This window comes from Leucopleurus acutus (assembly GCF_964270905.1).
Source record: "Leucopleurus acutus genome assembly, chromosome: 6".
Taxonomy (NCBI): Eukaryota; Metazoa; Chordata; class Mammalia; order Artiodactyla; family Delphinidae; genus Leucopleurus; species Leucopleurus acutus.
The window spans coordinates 10,847,061-10,864,350 of record NC_139149.1 but is presented as its reverse complement, the minus strand read 5'-3'; the positions used below and the strand labels follow the sequence as shown (position 1 = coordinate 10,864,350).

Here is a 17,290-nt window from a genome sequence, read left to right as displayed (position 1 = left end):
CTTTTTTTCCTGCAACCTGGCCTCACTGGGGCCACTCCACATCTTCCTACAGTTTTTTACCTGTTTGAAACCCATAGGGTGTTTGGTCAAGTTCCCACTTACTTTTCCACCAGGGGGCTCCCTAGTCCCTAAATAAATGTGCAGATAGAAGTGTAGGAGCCCTGGCCAGGGCCATCCAGCAACATCTAGGTCCTACCCCACATGCCCAGGGGAAAAGTGTGATGCGTAGTGTTCCAGACAATAACCCCCCAGTCTCAGAAGTCCTTTCCCAACCACAGGTCCTGTTATACATTGATGATAACCACACACTGAGTGAAGGTGCAGGAAGCTACCAGCATGTTTGTGAATGTTGTTTTCACTCTTATCCACACATCAAGTAAAATATTTATGGGGGAGTCTCTCTGCCTTACTCATTATCATCACTAGGTAGTTTTGTCCCTGAAAAATCTCCAACCTTGACTTACAGAGGCACCAAATGTTTAATAATTAATGGTGCAGCTAGTCATCCAGTCTAACCTCCCAGTCATTTGTGAGAATGTGCTTGTAGCTTTTTAAGGCCTCGTGTAAATGCAGGGGGGAAGCACACATCTTGGAAATCCATTCTCTGCAGGGTTTACTTTACGATTTTTGTTGTTGTTGTTGTTTTTTAAATGGCCAGGCTGAGTGTGCTTAAAACAGATTAGGCTTAACAATGCTAGGTGTATGTGATTATCTTAGCTCTTGTTGATCTTGTACTAAATTAACTCTCTTTTTTAGAATGGTAGTTGTAAAATATCACTTAGCAGAGACCTGTATATAATCTGTTTTGTGCCCATTTCCAGTGTGTAACATCAATCAAGTTTCATTTCCCTTTCTGAGTTAGAAGTGGAAGTCAGTGTAGAAATTGAGGAACTTCTGCCTTATCTACAAGTTTTCCTGTTTCATGAGCAGAGCCTACTGAGCCTACCTGAGCATGTGAAGTTAGGTATAAGCCCTATGGTATACGGGGTTGAGCAGGGAGCGGGTCTCTTGTCTTACTTGGAGTTCTCCATGAGAGTAACTACCTGCTTGCTTAAGACCTTGGTCCATGTTGAAACCTCAGGCAGGGACGAGAAATCTACAGAACTGGGTTGGAAAACAGTCTCTCCCTATAATCTGGATAAACTAGGTGACCCTTAAACCCGGTTTATTCTCTAGTAAATGGAAGTTAAAAATACTATTGCAGGGACTTCCCTGGTAGTGCAGTGGTTTAGAATCCGCCTGTCAATGCAGGGGCACGGTTCGAGCCCTGGTCGGGGAAGATCCCACATGCCATGGAGCAACTAAGCCCATGCACCACGACTACTGAGCCCACGTGCCACAACTACTGAAGCCCATGTGCCTAGAACCTGTGCTCTGCAACAAAGAACCCACCGCAATGAGAAGCCCGTGCACCGCAACAAAGAGTAGCCCCCACTGGCCACAACTAGAGCCCACATGCAGCAACAAAGACCCAATGCAGTCAAAATAAATAAATTTATAAAAAAATAAAATAAAATGAAAAATAATTACCATTGCTGATTGCTATGAGAATCAAGTGAGACCTGAAAAAGAGGTGAAGTGTGAAATATGTTTCTAGAGAGAATTGCTATTATAAAAAATAAGGAAGAAGGCGAGCATGCTCTGTCCATGCTGTTGAGAGGCCCCGCAGCTGCGTGGTTAAGAAATGGGGCTCGGAGTCCCAGTTTTCTGGGTTTGAATCCCCTGTTCTGCCACTGACCCCTTGTGTGATCTTGGAAAAGCTGACTAAAAATTCTGGCCTCCGTTTTTCCTTCTGCCAGATGGAATAATGATAATAATACCAATCATGAAGAGCTTACGGGATGATGAGTGAGTCCATGTCTGCCAAGTGTCTGGGGCAGTGCCGTGTCCTGAGCAAGGACAATCCAACTGCTAGCTAGTATTGTGAGTGAATGAACACTCCAAGGGCGTGTAGAATGGGGTGCTGAGAAGAAGTAAAAGGGTTAACTGGGAGCGAAAAGAAGTGTCCAATCAGGAGCAAAGAGGGGTATTTCTGAATTCACAAATTTTTAGATTTCCTGGGAAATTGTAAGTTTGACTTTAAGTTTCCATCTGTGCTTAGGGGTGGGTGATTGGGGATCAAAATGGAGAAGACTGTCCATCTTTAGATCCAGAGGTGGTTTCATGCTGCTTTTTGGTTTGTTTGTTTATAATCATCAAGAATAGCATGTTGGATTTAAGCTAACCTGGACCATGAAACAAATCAAGAATTCAACTCTTCTAGTTCTAGACCCAGCTCTGCCTCTGAGGTTAGGTTAGATGAGATTCTCAAATGTGTTCAATCATCAGAAAATACCTGGAGTGCCTGTGAAGATGACAGATTCCTTGGCCCACTCCTTGCTAACTTATGCAGGGGCCTAAACCTGGAAATCTGTAAATCATTCTAGATCCCCTGTTCTAGATGCTATCAAAACCTAAGATGGGGTTACTTTTCCCTTAAAATTATAATTTTCCTTTAAATTTCCATTAAATTCCTTTTGATTCAAACTGTAGGGTTTATGGGAATTGTAGTTCATGATTATTTATATCGCAGTCACAATTACAGAGAGCACTGCCTTAGTTAACACCTGTAACTTGCCAAACGCAAGTACCTGTGTGTATGTTACACCTCGATCTAGATAACAATTCAGAAACAGAAAGCTAATGTGGGCACTGTGTGTCTTAAAAACAACTGCAAATAGTATCTTCAGGCTACTCTCATAATTTGTGAAAACACACTTATTGTTTGGTGGAAGGAGTAAAATGTTTGCCGTAGCAACCATGGCAAACTTGGATGTCTTGCCTATTAGCTGTAATGCTGGGAACACCATCAACAGCAGGGAAAAAGTCCTTGGCAATTATCACGCAGACAGTGCCCCTCCATTTTAAGAGCTTAGGCTGAAGCTCCTGGGTTTGGAAAATTCTTAATTTGATGTGTTAATGAATGCTAACATCAGCAATTTCATTTTTGTTAATTTTGGGGTGGGGTTAATAAACTAAGGTTTTTTTACTGTGGGCAAAAGGGTGATGTGATTTTCTTTAGACAGACTTGAAGAAATATTTTTAGCAATAGCTTTTTGTTTTGTTTTGGTTTGGTTTGGGTCAGTCTCCTGTGATTTTATTCTTTGCAAGGAGGTTGGAAAAGTTCCTTGTTATTTTATTTCCTTTCTTCCATCATTAACATAAGTTCTTATCATATGTAAATATGATAAGAATAATTAGAATAAATGAAAGAAAAACTCTAAAGCATGACTAAGGAGTCTAGTTGTGGACAATAGGAGGGTAAAGAGAAATAGTTAAGGTTTGAGGATTTTCATTTCAAAAACTGTGATGGTCACACAAAGAGTTCTATATTATACCACCAAATGTCAAATCACTACATATGTTCTTTATGCAATAAGCCATGTAAAAATGGGTCTCAGTTTATAAAAGAAAGACATGCTGATAATAGAAGATGTTACATGCAAAGAGCATAAAAGAATAAAATCACTCATACTTTCATCACTCAGAAGAAATCACCATACACATTTCTTTTCTATCATGTTTTAATATTGTTGAAGTCATATAGTTTACACAGCCTTGCTTTTTTTCACTTAAGAAGAAAGAGGTCTCATGAAATGGGCAGGAGAAATTAAGTGGAAATCAAAAGTAGGTTCAGAACAATTTTAGATTTCTTGGAAATGTAATATCTCCTCCTTCTTGGACCTCCCTGCCAGTTTTGAGAAGTTGGGAGAGGGTAGAATAGATAGGGAATTGTGGACATATTGGTGAAGACAGGGTTCATTGATTAAAAAAGTACTTGTGGGGCTTCCCTGGTGGCGTAGTGGTTGAGAGTCCACCTGCCAATGCAGGGGACACGGGTTCGTGCCCCGGTCCGTGAAGATCCCACATGCCGTGGAGTGTCTGGGCCCGTGAGCCTTGGCCGCTGAGCCTGCGCATCCAGAGCCTGTGCTCCACAACAGGAGAGGCCACAACAGTGAGAGGCCCGTGCAACGCAAAAAAGAAAAAAAGTACTTGTGGGCCTAGCAGCTCAGAATCTCTGCTCAAATATCTCCTCCCAGTCCTTTTCCCTCTTCTTGATTTTCTGGTTTTTAGAAACCTTTTTTTTCTGTTACATAAGAGTCTCAAATAGCTGTGCTTGCATCCTGAGTTCCAGGTGTTCTACACTTTCTGGACCTCAGTTTCCCCAACTATAATATGGGCATTATTCTATTTACTCTACCGGGTACTTTGTATGTATTAAGGTAGGTTAAACTGCAGTATCAAATAGATTTCACTACACAATAGCTTAAACAAAATAAGTCTTTAGTTCTCATTCATATTGTAGTTTACACGTGATGATGCTGGAATCTGGCATCTTTCCATGCTGAGGTTCTGCCGTCTTCTAGGTCCTTGTCGGCTGCATCCATCAGTGGTGAAAGGGGAAAGCAAGTGTGGAAGAGACCCGATGGCCAGCAGGTGGCACATCTTCCCACTCACATTTTTCTTGGAGAGAATTTGTCCATAGGGCCACAACTCGAAAGGTACTGAGAGCTGAAAAGTGTAGTTAAGCCATGCACTCTCTGCAGTCCTATTACTACAGAAGGAAGAGAGAACAGATATTAGTGAATACAAGCAGTACTGGGTATTCATGTCTTGCAAAACACTTAATAAAGGACATTCCATGGTAGGGGATGAGCATACTTCTCTTTCTTTCCTTGCATTTGAATCTTGTCAGGGAAGTGAAAACAAAATGTTGTCAAACAAAAGTACTGTTGCCAAAATTCAGCCTCTGTATACCAGTGCCGGACTGAATCTCGGAGACAGACATTTGGGTGAAGTAGAAAGAGATAGCTTTATCACAGGTCACCAAGGAAGGAGTCCAGGGCAGCTAGCGCTTAAAAGACCCGAACCCCCGAAAGTTTTCAGGGAAATGTTTTTATTTTTTAATTTTTTTTTGCGGTACGCGGGCCTCTCACTGCTGTGGCCTCTCACGTTGCGGAGCACAGGCTCCGGACGCGCAGGCTCAGCGGCCATGGCTCACGGGCCCAGCCGCTCCGCGGCATGTGGGATCCTCCCGGACCGGGGCACGAACCCATGTCCCCTGCATCGGCAGGCGGACTCCCAACCACTGCGCCACCAGAGAAGCCCCAGGGAAATGTTTTTAAAGACAGGGTGAGGGAGGGGGGTTGTGGGGAGTGTGATCAGCTCGTGGACATTCTTCTGATTGGCTGGTGGTGAGGTCATTGGGAGTCAGCATCATCAACCTTCTGGTTCCAACAGGTCTGGGGTCTATGTGCTTATGGGCAGCATTCAGTTAACTTCTCCCACTTGTTAGGGGCTTCAGTATCTGCAAAACAGCTCAAAGGACATGGCTCAGAATAGTATCTACAGTCCTTGAGGAGGAACTAAAGTCCTTGACTTGTTTAATGGCTAAAGTGTTATTATTTATCTTGCTTGACTATTTTCCTTTATGCGTTTTCTGATTTCTCTGATTAAATTTATTCTTTGACTAAAGTTTTTCTACAGACAAAAGGCAGGCAGAGGACATTTGTGGTGGTCTATTCTGGGAAGGCCTCATAGTGTCCTACTCGGCTACAGTACTAGCTATTTATTGGGATGAAATCGATGAATGTGCCTTATGGCCAGATTAGGGCCCATCTCATGTTCTCTGCTCCCTTTGCCCACTCCCAGATGATGACAAGCTATCTCTGCAGTGGGCAGCCAGTGGGGACTCAGAAAGTTCTCAGTACCAAGGAGGGGTCCAGTTGAGTCCTCCCGAGATGGCAAGAATGTAAACTGGGACATCACTAAAATGATTTTCAGTGGCACAAGTTGAAATCAAAAGGGACTTATTGGTTAACGTCTCTAAATTAAAAATCCAATGAATCACTCAACCTGATGCCCTGAGCAAGGTTCTTAACAAAAGGGCTACTTTCTTTCTTTTTTTTTTTAATTGAAGTATAGTTGATTTACAACATTGTGTTAGCTTCAGGTGTACAGCACAGAAGTTATTCATAATATATATCTCAGTTATACATAATACATATCTATTTTTTTTCAGATTCTTTTCCCTTATAGGTTATCACAAAATGTTGAGTGTAGTTCCCTGTGCCATACAGTAGGTCCTTGTTGGTTATCTGTTTTATGTATACTAGCGTGTATATGTTACTCCCAAATTCCTGTTTTATCCCTCCCCCACCTTTCCCCTTTGGTAACTATAAGTTTGCTTTCTATGTCTGTGGGTCTATTTTTGCTTTGTATATATGTGGATTTGTAGCATTTTTTTTTAGATTCCACATATAAGTGATATCATATGGCATTTGTCTTTCTCTGTCTGACTTATTTCACTTAGTATGATAATCTCTAGGTCCATCCATGTTACTGCAAATGGCATTATTTCATTATTTTCTATGGCTGACAAATATTCCATTGTGTATATATACCACATCTTGTTTATCCATTCATCTCTCCTTGGACCCTTAGGTTGCTTCCATATCTTGGAAGCTATTGTAAATAGTGCTGCTATGAATATTGGGGTGCACCCATGGCATACACATTCTACAATAGGTCCCACTCAGGATTCAGATGTCTTGTGGACCCTTGAGTCAGGAAGAATAAATACGGACCTCTTTATACCTATGGGAAATGAAAACAGAAAACTTAGGCCACAAGTCTTCCAAAGAAGCAAGAGTTCATATTGATCTTCTGCAAAGTTCCAATGTGTCAAATAATAAAATTCTGGGGCTCAAAGGCTTTGGTCACATATCAGAATGTTGCTGTGTGTCAAACATATAGAATCACAAGGAGACCCAGGGATGGGGCCCTCTTATGTCTCTCTGAGATGTTGCATGTGCTGTTTCCTTGGCCTGGGTTGGTCTCTCCAACTTTTTCTCTGTCTCACTTTGTTTTCTGGGGAAACAGCTTTCAGCTCCACTGTCACTGTCTCTAGGGCTTTCTGATCACCTACTTAGGCATTCTGTCATCTGTTCTCATATTGAACCTTGTGTTCACCTCTCTGAAGGCTCTCTTTCACATCACATTACACATTTCTGTGTGTGTGTGTCTCTCTCTTCAGTATCGAGCAACCTCCTGGTGCTCAGTGAGCATCTGTTGAATGAGTGAACACTAACCTCTCAAAGGCATAGTCAGCGATCGTGTATCTTTGCATCCACAGCAAAATTCTGGTCCACAGCAGGTTCACAGCACGTATTTAGAAAGAGCTAAAGATCAGAGAAAAGAAAGGGAGGAATGGAAGAAGAAAGCAAAGAAGGAAGGAAGGAAAGACCAGTCAGGAAGAGGGTATAAGGCATGTTAAAGGTTAAAGTTGTAAAAAACTTAAAGAATAGGTGACATCCCATTAGGAATCCAGAAGATGAAAACTGTAATAACTGAGAAAAGAGAGGATGAATGATAGAGGAAACAGAATTTGAGATGAATATTAAACCATGAAAGGGAATTTGATGGAGGAGGAGAAGGAAAATTGGGTCTAGAATGTTCATTGCAGCACTATTCACAACAGGCAAGACATGGAAACAACCTAAATGTCCACCGACAGATGAACGGATAAAGAAAATGTGGCCTATATATACAGTGGAATATTACTCAGCCATAAAAAGAATGAAATAATGCCCTTTGTGGCAACATAGATGGACCTAGAGATGATCATACTAAGTGAAGTAAGTCAGACAAAGACAAATATCCTAAGATATCACTTACATGTGGAATCTAAAATACGATACAAATGAACTTATTTACCAAGCAGAAATAGACTCACAGACATAGAAAACAAACTCATGGTTACCAAAGGGGAAACATGGGGGGAGGAGGGATAAATCAGGAGGTTGGGATTAACATACAAACACTACTATATATAAGATAGATAACCAACAAGGGCCTACTGTATGCCACAGGGAACTCTACTCAACATTCTGTGATAACCCATTTGAGAAAAGAATCTGAAAAAAAGTGGATATACGCATATGTATAACTGAATCACTTTGCCATACACCTGAAACCAACATGACATTGTAAATCAACTCTACTCCAATAAAATTTTTAAAAAGAAATACCAGGGGTTTATGAAGAGAGGCAGACATATTTTGGTTACAGACACCTTAGCTGAACACTGTTTTGTTTTGTTTTTTCTTCCTCTGTGAGCGGTGACAGTCGCGGCTCTGTGAGATGTTGCTGCAACTCTCTCTCTCTGATCCTCTTCCAGGAACTGGCGGTTGGTCCCCAGCAGATTCCAATGCTCAGCAGTGGCTCCAGATGGACCTGGGCAATAGAGTGGAGATTACAGCAGTGGCCACGCAGGGAAGATACGGAAGCTCTGACTGGGTGACGAGCTACAGCCTGATGTTCAGTGACACAGGACGCAACTGGAAACAGTACAAGCAAGAAGACAGCATCTGGGTAGGACAAATTTTCTCATCAGCTGAATAAAACTGAGATGCCCTCATGGTAGCCAGTGAACGTTTCTGTCATTTTCCTCTATCTAGATTGCCGGTAGCTTGATAACTGTTGTGTACCCATTCAGAAATAATTAGATGATATCTAGGTCCTATCTGCAGCATGACGCCAGTTCCTAGGGAAATGAGGATGTCTGTTGCAAAGAGTTTAGTGTTTTCCTCCTTTTCTGGTAACTTGGGGATTTCACTGACTGGGCCTTAGTTCTTTCAGGGATAAAAAGAGAACTACAACATGGAAGTCTGATCATTGACAAGAATGTATTGGTTGACTGAGTATGTGTTTATTAAATATTTACCTATTTTTTTAACATCTTTATTGCAGTATAATTGCTTTACAGTGGCTTGTTAGTTTCTGCTTTGTAACAAAGTGAATCAGCTACGCATATACATATATCCCCATATCTCTTCTCTCTTGCATCTCCCTCCCACCCTCCCTATCCCACCCCTGTAGGTGGTCACAAAGCACCAAGCTGATCTTCCTGTGCTATGTGGCTGCTTCCCACTAACTATCTATTTTACGTTTAGTACATACATAACTGAGCTAATTACATCATGACAAGGTACGTAAAGTGCCTGGTACATAATAAGTAAATATTTAGTAGTGTCTATATGTAAATATTTACTTATTATGTACCAGTCACTTTACATACCTTGTCATAATACAATTAGCTCAGTTCTGTACCTCGACCAAAGTTGCCCAGTTGATGCACCTTGGTCTGGTAATCCACAGCCTGGTCTGGTGACTTTAAAGTCATTGTGTTCACCTGCCTATCCAAGTTTTGAAAACAATTAAAAGTGTTAAAAATACAAAACAAATATAGAATTTAGAATGATTCTGCCTTTATAAACAATCTGCAGCTTGGAAGTAAAAGACAGTTGGGTCCAGGTTATGGAAAAGAAAACCCTGTGCCTTCCACAACACTGGACCCAAGCTCTTGACCCCAAAAGGTGAGTGAAAGGCTGTCCCCAAATTACGAGGTGAGGAATTGGAGGTCGAGGCAGGGGCAAAAGGCACCCAGGGGAGACCTCATAGACTTACACATCAAATAAAATAATGTGTTGGTTCAGGTCACTTTTGCTTTGGGAAAAAACCTCACCAGATATTTACTTTTTTCTAAATGTGCATAGGAGGTGAAGATTTAGCAGTTGCTAACATTAGCTTTCCTTCTCATAATGTCCTTAATTGTTTTCCCTCTTAAATCAATCACAATTACACTTTCAAATTGCTGCTGTTTACACATACATTTTTCTGTATTCGTCTCACTCTGCTGGGAAAACAAATTCTATTTTATATTCATTGTTATTTGTTAATTGCTTACCCATCACTATTCATAATTGAAAGTAATAGTAAACTGAGGATTAAGATTAGTTATGGCAGATTGAAACCAGAGAATATTATAATAGTCATCTTTATTTGTAGTGGCTTGTAATATTAGGTGGTCATATTTATGGAGAGCATGGGTTTTCTTCATTTTACAAATAGTCTTTTGGGGACTATTCTCTTTTTTCCTCAATTTTGAAGCCCCCATAAATTTTACAGGTTTTTTTTTTTTTTCCCTCGGTATGTGGGCCTCTCACTGTTGTGGCCTCTCCCGTTGCGGAGCACAGGCTCCAGAAGCACAGGCTCAGTGGCCGTGGCTCACGGGCCCAGCCGCTCTGCGGCATGTGGGATCCTCCCAGACCGGGGCATAAACCCACATCCCCTGCATCGGCAGGCGGACTCTCAACCACTTGCGCCACCAGGGAAGCCCTACAGGTTTTTTTTTTTTTTTTTTAGTTTGTGTTTAGTTTGAAAAGATAAATAAGCACACCTTCCATTTTGAGGCACAATTTTAAGATTTTATGCTGACTTGAGAGGGACAAATAGATGCGGTGTTATTTATTTGCTTTGGCATTTTCAATCAGAACTGGTTGTTTTTCAGATTGAAGTTTCGAGTTCTTTTGTCTAAACTTTTATAAAACCCAGAGTTTCGTTTTCTTCAGAATCAAATGACCTGCTTTTGCCCTGTCCTGTGGATCAGGATGTATTTCAAGAATGGACAATTTCTCTGGGCTAGTGAACAGCGGGCATAAGGCCTATTTCACTTTCTTGCCCCTGTTGGTTTGCCTGTGCTTCCACAAAACTCCAAGCCCGTTGAAGGCAGGGGCCTGTTTTATAAGTCCTGGTAGGCTCCACGCCTATCATTACTGGACACGTAGCCTGAACTACGTTTTGGATGGCTATTACAAGAACTGCAGAATTATTAGTGCTTACAGAATTGGAGGGGAGGACACTGTTCTCGTGCCTGTCCCTTTCCTCACCTCAGAATAGCCTTGGCCTTTGGGTGGAGGCAAAAGATGCTGGGCGGGCAGAGGGGAAAAGGCAGGGAACCGTTGTGCACAGGAAGGTGGTGAGTTCCAGTTAAGGCCTCCCCAGAGACACTTCCAATGCCTGCAGGGACCTTGGGAGGGGAGGCAGCTTCAGGACCAACCTGTCAGATGCAAACCCCAGGAGGAGAAAAGACTTGGGGAGGGGTCTTCACCCCTCCAGTGACATGGGGCAGGGACATGGTGGTAAGTCGTGCATACTAACAAGGCTCAAATTTTGCAAAACAATGCGTGTCCCCTCGTATCACTATCGAGGGAACTAACGACTACCGAAGACCCACTGCACATGGCATTTGTATGCAAATGCCATTCTGTGTACTTAAAAAGGTGTTATAACTTCTGGAGATTCAGGGTTCAGAGACCAACCCAAGCTCACATAACCAGACACTGGTGAGGCTAGAATACAAACCAAGACTGATTCCTAACTATACTTGATTGCAGAAACTGTGCCTTCTATTTCTTCTTTACTACACTTGAATTTGTTTTCCAGTTTTCACAGAACTGATTTATCTTTCTCACCTTAGACTTTGCCAGGCCCACTCCAGAAGAAGAATGTTAAACCCTATTGTGTATTTCACGTGCTGCTAAAATTTAAAAGTGAGAAAGCACTAATACTATCTAACTATTTCTCTATATGTTATAAATAGTGCTCAGACTCTCTGAAACTGTATAGGCCTTACAGAATACCCATCAAACAGAGACTCAGAGTATTTAACCAAACATTTCATGAACATGTATAAAATCTGCCTTGTGCCTAATTTGCACTGGTATTTCCACCAGATTATGTTATTGAATGAGAAGGTTACCTTGAGAGTTTTTCTTTTTCTTTTAAATATAAAATGATAAATCAGACTATAGTTTCACCAAAGTTAATCCTGATAAACAAGATAAAAGCAATAGCCAAACAAGAGGGTTTTATAAAACTCTCTAAATGGTTCAACTTTTCAGAAAAAAGTCAGTACCCCAAAACATCAATACCAAGTATTGACTTAATTAAGGACTGTGTATCACAGAAATAGAAAAATCGCTTGAATGAGACTTTCACAAGGTCTTTTGAAGATCTTCAATTTTCAGATGATATGGAGTTTGTAATGTCTTTAAAAGTTGATTTACCAAGCAATACAACTATAGCATACTCCTTGGATAGGATATCAATTTGTTAATACTCAAGAGATTTATTTTATTTTGCAAACTTTACTTCAGAAAAAGAATCCTGGAAATATACCTGTCCAATATACAGTAGCAGATATTCGTGCTCTAAAAATCCAATTTGCAGTTTCTGAACTGGCTCTGAATGCAATGTTCACAAAGGAGGCCACCAAGCAGCCATATAGCAATGCATTTTGATTTATAAATAAGCCAGAGCCCTCACTTCACTAAATGATCAGGTGTGAAGGATTATAGTAGTGGGACTACTGCTACTAGCAAGACAAACATAGCAAGACATTTAGAATCTTAGCACACCCAAAATCTCTTTCTGGTTGGCTTGTAGACATGCCAAAATAACAAAAATATTAAGATTCGAACTCTGAGCAGCAACTTCAGCCAATGTTCAGTAAGGTGGATCAATTGATTTGGTACATAGGAACCTCTAACTCTTTAAATCCACAGAGACCAGAGTCCTGTTACCAGTCATTTTGAAAGATATTCCAGGAGAAACACTTACCATCCCTATTATATCCACAGATTACCTTTTCAGTCCTGTGTCTCTTGTATGTCAGTGTTCAAACCCTTCATGAATCCACCTATGTTTCCTGCATACAACATGTACATGTTCCAAACATACATTCTCCTCTATGGGCATTGCTACTTTCCTTTATACTCTGCTACTTATCACTCTGAAATTTCAAAGACAGACCCCAATGTGTGTGTTTTAATATGAGACCCATTTTTATTTTTAAATTTGTTTTATTGAAGTATAGTTGATTTACAATGTGTGTTAATTTCTGCTGTACAACAAAGTGATTAAGTTATACATGTGTATGTATTCGCTTTATGTTCTTTTCAATTATGGTTTATCACAGGATATTGGATATAGTTCCCTGTGCTATACATTAGGACCTTGTTGGTTATCAGGAGCCCTATTTTTTTTTTTTACATCTTTATTGGATTATAATTACTTTACAATGGTGTGTTAGTTTCTGTTTTATAACAAAGTGAATCAGTTATACATATACATATGTCCCCATATCTCTTCCCTCTTGCATCTCCCTCCCTCCCACTCTCCCTATCCCACCTCTCCAGGAGGTAAGAAATCACCGAACTGATCTCCCTGTGCTATGCGGCTGCTTCCCACTACCTACTTTACGTTTGGTAGTGTATATATGTATATGCCACTCTCTCACTTTGTCACAGCTTACCCTTCCCCCGCCCCATATCCTCAAGTCCATTCTCTAGTAGGTCTGCATCTTTATCGCTGTCTTACCCCTAGGTTCTTCATGACATTTTTTTCCTTAGATTTCATATATATGTGTTAGCATATGGTATTTGCCTTTCTCTTTCTGACTTACTTCACTCTGTATGACAGACTCCAGGTCCATCCACCTCATTACAAATAGCTCAATTTTGTTTCTTTTTATGGCTGAGTAATATTCCATTGTATACATGTGCCACATCTTCTTTATCCATTCATCCGATGATGGGCACTTAGGTTGTTTCCATCTCCTGGCTATTGTAAATAGAGCTGCAATGAACATTTTGGTACATGACTCTTTTTGAATTATGGTTTTCTCAGAGTATATGCCCAGTAGTGGGATTGCTGGGTCATATGGTAGTACTATTTTTGGTTTTTTAAGGAACCTCTATACTGTTCTCCATAGTGGCTGTACCAATTCACATTCCCACCAGCAGTGCAAGAGTGTTCCCTTTTCTCCACACCCTCTCCAGCATTTATTGTTTATAGATTTTTTGATGATGGCCATTCTGACTGGTGTGAGATGATATCTCATTGTAGTTTTGATTTGCATTTCTCTAATGATTAATGATGTTGAGCATTCTTTCATGTGTTGTTGGCAGTCTGTATATCTTCTTTGGAGAAATGTCTATTTAGGTCTTCTGCCCATTTTTGGATTGGGTTGTTTGTTTTTTTGTTATTGAGCTGCATGAGCTGCTTGCAAATTTTGGAGATTAATCCTTTGTCAGTTGCTTCATTTGCAAATATTTTCTCCCATTCTGAGGGTTGTCTTTTGGTCTTGTTTATGGTTTCCTTTGCTGTGCAAAAGCTTTCAAGTTTCATTAGGTCCCATTTATTTATTTTTGCTTTTATTTCCATTTCTCTAGGAGGTGGGTCAAAAAGGATCTTGCTGTGATTTATGTCACAGAGTGTTCTACCTATGTTTTCCTCTAAGAGTTTGATAGTTTCTGGCCTAACATTTAGGTCTTTAATCCATTTTGAGCTTATTTTTGTGTATGGTGTTAGGGAGTGATCTAATCTCATACTTTCACATGTACCTGTCCAGTTTTCCAATCACCACTTATTGAAGAGGCTGTCTTTTCTCCACTGTATATTGTTCCCTCCTTTATCAAACATAAGGTGACCATATGTGCGTGGGTTTATCTCTGGGCTTTCTATCCTGTTCCATTGATCTATATTTCTGTTTTTGTGCCAGTACCATACTGTCTTGATTACTGTAGCTTTGTAGTATAGTCTGAAGTCAGGGAGCCTGATTCCTCCAGCTCTGTTTTTCGTTCTCAAGATTGCTTTGGCTATTCAGAGTCTTTTGTGTTTCCATACAAATTGTGAAATTTTTTGTTCTAGTTCTGTGAAAAATGCCATTGGTCATTTGATAGGGATTGCATTGAATCTGTAGATTGCTTTGGGTAGTATAGTCATTTTCACAATGTTGATTCTTCCAATCCAAGAACATGGTATATCTCTCCATCTATTTGTATCACCTTTCATTTCTTTCATCAGTGTCTTATAATTTTCTGCATACAGGTCTTTTGTCTCCTTAGGTAGGTTTTTTCCTAGACATTTTATTCTTTTTGTTGCAATGGTAAATGGGAGTGTTTTCTTGATTTCACTTTCAGATTTTTCATCATTAACATATAGGAATGCCATAGATTTCTGTGCATTAATTTTGTATCCTGCTACTTTACCAAATTCATTGATTAGCTCTAGTAGTTTTCTGGTAGCATCTTTGGGATTCTCTATGTATAGTATCATGTCATCTGCAAACAGTGACAGCTTTAATTCTTTTTTTTTTTTTTGGATTCCTTTTATTTCCTTTTCTTCTCTGATTGCTATGGCTAAAACTTCCAAAACTATATTGAATAAGAGTGGTGAGAGTGGGCAACCTTATCTTGTTCCTGATCTTAGTGGAAATGCTTTCCGTTTTTCACCATTGAGGACGATATTGGCTGTGGGTTTGAAATATATGGCCTTTATTATGTTGAGGAAAGTTCCCTCTATGCCCACTATCTGCAGGGTTTTAATCATTAATGGGTGTTAAATTTTGTCTAAAGCTTTCTCTGCATCTATTGAGATGACCATATGGTTTTCCTCCTTCAATTGGTTAATATGGTTCATCACGTTGATTGATTTGCGTATATTGAAGAATCCTTGCATTCCTGGGATAAACCTCACTGGATCATAGTGTATGATCCTTTTAATGAGCTGTTGGATTCTGTTTGCTAGCATTTTGCTGAGGATTTTTGCATCTATGTTCATCAGTGATATTGGCCTGTAGTTTTCTTTATCTGTGACATCCTTGTCTGGTTTTGGTATCAGGGTGATGGTGGCCTCATAGAATGAGTTTGGGAGTGTTCCTCCCTCTGCTATATTTTGGAAGAGTTTGAGAAGGATAGGTGTTAGCTCTTCTCTAAATGTTTGATAGGATTCACCTGTGAAGTCATCTGGTCCTGGGCTTTTGTTTGTTGGTAGATTTTTAATCACAGTTTCAATTTCAGTGCTTGTGATTGGTCTGTTCATATTTTCTATTTCTTCCTGATTCAGTCTTGGCAAGTTGTGCATTTTTAAGAATTTGTCCATTCCTTCCAGGTTGTCCATTTTATTGGCATAGAGTTGCTTGTAGTAATCTCTCATGATCGTTTGTATTTCTGCAGTGTCAGTTGTTACTTCTTCTTTTTCATTTCTAATTCTATTGATTTGAGTCTTCTCCCTTTTTTTCTTGATGAGTCTGACTTATCAATTTTGTTTATCTTCTCAAAGAACCATGTTTTACTTTTAATGATCTTTGCTATCATTTCCTTCATTTCTTTTTCATTTATTTCTGATCTGATCTTTATGATTTCTTTCCTTCCGCTAACTTTGGGATTTTCTTGTTCTTCTTTCTCTAATTGCGTTAAGTTCAAGGTTAGGTTGTTTATTCAAGGTGTTTCCTGTTTTTTAAGGTTGGATTCTATTGCTATGAATTTCCCTCTTAGAACTTCTTTTGCTGCATCCCATATGTTTTGGGTCATCATGTCCCCATCATGTCTCCATGTCATTTGTTTCTAGGTATTTTTTTATATCCTCTTTGATTTCTTCAGTGATCACTTCGTTATTAAGTAGTGTACTGTTTAGCCTTCATGTGTTTGTATTTCTTACAGATCTTTTCCTGTAATTGATTTCTAGTCTCATAGAGTTGTGGTCAGAAAAGATATTTGATACAATTTCAATATTCTTAAATTTACCAAGGCTTGATTTTTGACCCAAGATATGATCTATCCTGGAGAGTGTTCCGTGAGCACTTGAGAAAAATGTGTATTCTGTTGTTTCTGGATGGAATGTCCTATAAATATCAGTTAAGTCCATCTTGTTTAATATATCATTTAAAGCGTGTATTTCCTTATTTATATTCATTTTGGATCATCCGTCCATTGGTGAAAGTGGGGTGTTAAAGTCCCCTACTATGAATGTGTTACTGTCGATTTCCCCTTTTTTGGCTGTTGGTATTTGCCTTTGTATTGAGGTGCTCCTATGTTGGGTGCATAAATATTTGCAATTTTTATATATTTTTGTTGGATCGATCCCTTGATCATTATGTAGTGTCTTTCTTTGTCTCTTCTAATAGTCTTTATTTTGAAGTCCATTTTGTCTGATATGAGAATTACTCCTCCAGCTTTCTCTTGGTTTCCATTTGCATGGAATATCTTTTTCCATCCCCTTACTTTCAGTCTGTATGTGTCTCTAGGTCTGAAGAGGGTCTCTTGCAGATAGCATATATATGGGTCTCGTTTTTGTATACATTCAACCAGTCTGTTTCTTTTGGTGGGAGCATTTAATCCATTTACATTTAAGGCAATTATCGATATGTATGTTCCTATTCCCATTTTCTTAATTGTTTTGGGTTTGTTATTGTAGGTCTTTTCCTTCTCTTGTGTTTCTTGCCTAGAGAAGATCCTTTAGCATTTGTTGTTAAGCTGGTTTGGTGGTGCTGAACTCTCTCAGATTTTGCTTGTCTGTAAAGGTTTTAATTTCTCCATCAAATCTGAATGAGATCCTTGCTGGGTAG

The 17,290-nt window shown here is 39.8% G+C and overlaps 1 protein-coding gene across 2 annotated transcripts in view; it reads left to right on the top strand.

The window, feature by feature from the left end:
• Positions 1-17,290, top strand: part of CNTNAP5 (contactin associated protein family member 5) — a gene marked incomplete at both ends in the record, with an annotated part of 877,051 nt that overhangs the window by 229,897 nt on the left and 629,864 nt on the right. For both annotated transcript variants that reach the window (XM_082841270.1, XM_082841269.1), the window contains one exon: positions 8,219-8,412. In XM_082841270.1, coding sequence (XP_082697396.1) covers positions 8,219-8,412 — 194 coding nt within the window. The remainder of the gene's footprint in view (positions 1-8,218; positions 8,413-17,290) is intronic.